The sequence below is a fragment of the Euphorbia lathyris genome, chromosome 4, assembly GCF_963576675.1.
Source record: "Euphorbia lathyris chromosome 4, ddEupLath1.1, whole genome shotgun sequence".
Classification (NCBI taxonomy): Eukaryota; Viridiplantae; Streptophyta; class Magnoliopsida; order Malpighiales; family Euphorbiaceae; genus Euphorbia; species Euphorbia lathyris.
Genome location: NC_088913.1, coordinates 53,797,865 through 53,803,472, shown reverse-complemented (window position 1 = coordinate 53,803,472; position 5,608 = coordinate 53,797,865). Strand labels below are relative to the sequence as shown.

The 5,608-nt window shown below is 31.2% G+C and overlaps 1 protein-coding gene across 1 annotated transcript; it reads left to right on the top strand.

Annotated features, from left to right (window-relative positions):
- Positions 1-1,129: 1,129 nt before the first annotated feature.
- Positions 1,130-3,528, top strand: LOC136227604 (transcription factor SRM1). Its single transcript, XM_066016303.1, has 2 exons — positions 1,130-1,579; positions 2,872-3,528. Exons 1-2 carry the CDS (start codon positions 1,170-1,172, stop codon positions 3,209-3,211), a joined length of 750 nt encoding a protein of 249 aa, XP_065872375.1. The 5' UTR covers positions 1,130-1,169; the 3' UTR covers positions 3,212-3,528.
- The last annotated feature ends 2,080 nt before the right edge of the window (positions 3,529-5,608 follow it).

Sequence of the window (5,608 nt, the reverse complement as noted above, 5' to 3'; positions counted from 1 at the left end):
TATTTCTCACCACTTATGATCTTATTTACCCTCTTAACTCCATAAAAATAGTATTTCTTATCCCTTTATAGTAGTAAAAAAGTTGAAAAGAGAAAGAACGAATAAAAAAATACAAATAACAAGAACATTAATATAAACAAGTTAAATACATTATATGTAGGGATATTGTACCAAAATAGACCACTGATTTATTAATTTAGGTTGCACTTATAAAATAACATAAATATAGGTTTAGCGTTTAAAAAAAGTTATCAATTTAGGCTTTGATAACGGATTACAAGAGGTGAAAAATACCACCTTTATGGAGTTAAGGAGGTAAATAGAACATTCTATGAGTTGGGGGATAAATGGACAAGTTGAGGGGGTGAGAAATACCACTTTTATAGAGTTAAGGGGGTAAATAGAACATTAGATGAGTTGAGGGGTAAAATGACTAATTTGGACAAGTTAAGAGGGTTGGGGAAGCATTAGGCCAAAACAAAATTTTATTACATTATAAGAAGAGAAAAAGAAAAAAGAAAAAACAAAAACAAAAACAAAACCTAAACCTGGAAATGATAATAACCTGTTTTGATAATGGAGGTTTACATTGAGAGACTACAAGGAGAAGTTGAGGGTTTTACGTGATTGGTTTTATAAGGCAGAAAAAAATAAACGTTAAAAGGCAAACTGAATAAGCAGTGTTTTCTTGCTGATTTCTATTAAAATATTAATCAGCAGTTTCTCTTAAATTTTAACCAAACAGTAAACACTTTCCTATTTAATATCAATTAGCAAAAGACAGTTTACAAACCCTAACTCAATTTTTATTTAGTTGAAAAAAAAAATGGTAATTGATTTTGAATATTGGGTTTTGGCGAATAATTAACAAACTAAAATAAATGAAATATAAAAGAACACATAATTAGTTAAAAGAAAACATTTGAAGCGACGAAGCCGCCAATAAAAGCAAAATCGTGTCAAAATGAAACTCAGCTTCGCTGTTTCGTTGTTGTTGTGTAGCAAAAGTCCAAAACAAACCAAAACAAGTCCTGCCCTGCCCTTACTAAATTTATTTTCAAAATCTCTTTCTCTCTCCTTTCCTTCCAACTAAATTATGCTTAATTACATCCATGCCCTTTCTTTCCTAGTATAATATAAAAACCTCCTCAAATTCCCCCATCAAACCCATGACCAAAATCTTCAAGAAAGCGATTACTACCGCAAAACATTGTATCAAGACTCCTTCCTATCCTATCCTATCCTATCCGATGACCGCTTGCTGGACTCGCCTTGAAGACAAGACCTTTGAAAGGGCTCTCGTTATATTTTCCGATGATTTACCTGATCGCTGGCAGCTTGTTGCTCATCATGTTGGCAAGTCGATTCCTCAAGTAATGGACCATTACCATGATTTAATCCATGATATTGAGGAGATTGATTCCGGTCGAGTTGAGTTGCCCATCTATAACGATGATTTATTAGGGTCCACTTGGGATTCTACTGCGCCCTTGTCCAATGAGATTTCTTTCGCTGCCAAAACCAAACATTCTGAGGCTGAAAGAAAGAAAGGAACTCCATGGACTGAGGAAGAACACAGGTAAACTCCCTACTTTTATAATTGTTCCTTTTCAGCTTATTTGCTTTTTTTGAAATTGTTGGGAGTTTTTTTGAATTTTGTGCGGGCTTCTTGGTTTGCTGAAATCTATTTGATTTGAAAATTGATTCTTCTAATTTATTTGTTTCCATAGAATTTTTTGTTTGTCAATCCAATTGCTGTTTGCTGTGTTGATTTACTGATAAGCTGAAAGAATTTTGGGTTGTATTCAGAGTACAGCTCGTGAAAGAATTTTGAAGTTCATTTACTAATTTTATTTGATCTCTCGCCTGGATAGACTTTTGTCTCCCCTCATCCCTCGAAGAAATTAGAAATTCATTAGTAATGTTTTGTTTGTTGATATCGCTATCCCTGTTTAAGAAATTTTGAATTTCTGGAAATGATGGCAAATGGTCCTTAACTCCTTATATTAGCATTTATTGTTAGTTTCCTTTGTTTCCTACAATGATTGAACCTGTAATTAAAGAGGTTCATTCCCTAGAAATGGAAGAATTCATATTATTGTAATTTGCAACCGCACCAGTTGATTGGCTATTTTTAATGACTGACATTTTGAAAGTGTGAATTTATTTGGAACTTGGAACCCATATTGAATGTTTTTTGAGTTATTTCTTGGTAAAAAAATTAGTGGTTGGATCTTAATAGGATTGGTGGTTTTCAGGTGGACATTAAAATAATCCCAAGGCTTAGATGTATATATATAGCTTGCCATTTAGATTCAATTTTTTGAAATTCACGTCTCTGTAAGTTTAGTAAATGTGTAGGATGTTCAGAGTTTGTATCAATGATTCAGACATATTCACTCTAAAGACAGGTTTCTTCTGTTTTCCTGAGATTTTACTGCTGTTGGCTTTCAAGTTGAGTAAGCCATGCATATAACGTTGATTTTTACTCGTCATTAGATCACTATCTCTGCAAATTCACTTTTTCGGTGTCCCATGAAATAGGGTACAGCTTCTCTTGACTGTAAATTTCCTACTATACAACTATTTCTTTATGGTTTAAAATTACTTAGTGTAGAAAAAATTAAATGTTCTGCTCATTAAATCACTTCACTAGTCAAGGGTATATTCGCGTGAGTATTTGAGCAACTTTTGAAATATGATTTTCAATCACTCACTTTGGTTCTAGTTCTTGCTTGCTATTTGCATTATCACCTGTGAATATTCTGAACACATAGCCAATCATGTGGTAGTTTCAAAGCAAACATGATAAATTAGTGTTGGTTTTGAAATGTATAATTTGTAGTTGACTTAGTTGTGATATTATTGCAGGTTGTTTTTGATCGGACTGAGAAGTTTCGGGAAAGGGGACTGGAGAAGCATTTCGAGGAATGTGGTGGTGACAAGAACTCCAACACAGGTAGCTAGCCATGCCCAGAAGTACTTTCTTCGGCAGAATTCCGTGAAGAAAGAAAGGAAAAGGTCAAGCATTCACGACATTACAAGTGTGGAGAGCAACCCTGTTTCCCTGCCTGTTGATCAAAGTTGGATCCCGCAACATGGAACTCAAGTTCAGCAACAGACTAGTTTGGAAGAGATGACTATGGTAAGCCATCTGCCTAATCAAGGAGTTTCAATGCAGTATCAAAACTATAACTTCCCCCCAATGTGAGATAACAAAATATCTGTATATACATAACATGCAGATGCAGCCATTCAAGTCAAATTGTACAGCCTATTAGTATTATTGTTCTTTTTAGCTGCAGAGTCATTAGTGAAGTAGGTTTGGTAGCAGAGTAATGATAGATAGAAATTTTAGGAATGAATATATACAATTATATAGCAATTGAAAACTTTATATCTTTGAGGTTCAGCTACATAGGCTCCATGTTATTGGATGGATGGCCTTTGCAAGGCTTGCTTTTGTTTGTGTGCTTAAATTTAATCCTGCTGAGTTATGATCATGAAATATAACTACTATTCCGAATCTGTTATTGTTCCAAGTTAATCTTTTTGAACTAGTTGGAGTAGACCATACGGGTGTTTGTTTCTGATTTTTGAAGCTGCTTTAGCTTGTTATTATCTTTTTACAAAAAAAAAAAAAAAACCTTTTGTATAGATTGTTTTATTAATTTTTGTATTATATTTTAAAACTTTATAAATTCTTCAATGATTAATTTAGAACATGTTTATATTATATAACAATCAACGAACAAAATAGATCCCAGATTGGTAGATGCCGTGTAGAATCTAGTTTAAATTATCGGTTCCAATGTGGCTGATCATCCTCTTGACCAGCCATTGATCCTCTACTGTATTCAATGTGGCGGATTTGAGATTTGGATCCTCTACAAAAGACTCATTGAATACAGTAGAGGATCAAAAACAGAAACGCAGCTCAAAAAAGAAGAGCACATCCTTTTTGCAAGGGAAAACTTTTGGATTAAATGACAGAGAAGTGGGAAGCTGATGTTAAAAGGAGTCGTTTCCCTCCAAACGCGAACTTCTGTGCAGTCTCTACTATAAATACCAAGTGACTAATTATAAGTTGCAAAAGAGATAAAAAACTTTCAAGTATTTTTAGAACAATATTTATGATACACAATCATTGTAATATTTGTCTTCGTCCAAAAAAAGATTTAGATCTTCATTATGTTCTACATTAGAATTATTTTTTGTTCATAATATTTAGAGCTCTGTTGTTTGCTTCGGTTATAAATAATAACTGAGAGATAGATAGTTGAGTGAAATTGTTAAAGCAAAGTACTTTAGAGAGGCTATGTCTATTGTATAAAGGTTTGTGCTCTATCCGTGAAAGAGTGCTTTAGTGAATTAAAGCTCAGACAAAGGCATTCTGAGGAGCTAGAGGCCGAACCAGGATAAATCTGCTGAGTAACGATTTTTTCTTTTCGTAATTAATTTTATGATTTTGCTGTATTACATCAGAATTAGTATAGTATTTAACGTTTGTAATTGATAAGTTATGTAATGTTGGTACAAACTCTTAAACCATTTTTTATGGCCTTGATTCTAAATCTAAAACAAGAAACCAAATTCAATATTTTTACGTATTATACGTTGTTTAGATTTTAATTTTTGTTCTATTCAATAGTTTTTTTCGAAATAGTTCTATTCAATAGTTTACTCTCCTATGGTGGGATTAAACTATTTAATTATTTAAGTATGTGTATGACTAAACTTTTTGGATAGGAAATAATAAAAATTAAAGATTAAATAATATATTTTCAAAATATAAAAACTAAATAGTGTGTTATGTAAAAATATAAGGACTAATAAATTATTTACCCATAAATATATATGTATATATATATACTGGCTTGTTTTTCTTGTTTGAGAGAGGGGAATCTAAGCCTCCCTTTCTAATCTATTTTGTTTTTTGAATTTTACTTTTGAGTGTTTTAGAGATTATAAAATGGATTTGCTTAGAAGAAGATAAAAGAGGATCTTCATGCAATAGGAAAGGAAGTTTTTTTATTTTAATTGAATATTTAACTATTTTGATTTATAGTAATTAATGCTCTAATTCCTTTTTCTTCTCCTAATTTCTTGTATTTATTTCCTAAAAAGAATATTTACTTTTTTCATAATTATTAATATGATTTTGATGTAATATCAGAATTAGTATAATATTTAACCTCTTTATTTGTTGAAATTAAATTGATAAGTTTTGCATTAAAAAAAATATACAAGGAAAGGAAAATTAGATAAGACTATGCTAATTCCTACCAAAAAAAAGATAAGACTATGCTAATCCAAAGGAAATTAAATTAGAGGAAATTCCCTTGTTAAAGAAAAAGGAAAGTTTTTGTTATTAGCGAAAATTTTGGTTCTTTATTTTTTAATTTCATATTTTTCTTTTAAGTCATGAATAAGGTTATCAGCATGTTTTTACTATTCTATATTTTCTACTTTTCCCTTTTAATTTTTAGAGGCCAATCCAGTATTTTAGATCCTAACATTTTTATGGGTTTTAAGTAAAAAAAAAAAAAAAAAAGCTCTTAATAAAAGATTGTACTTAAAAATCTAAAATAGAAATTAGAGTCTATTT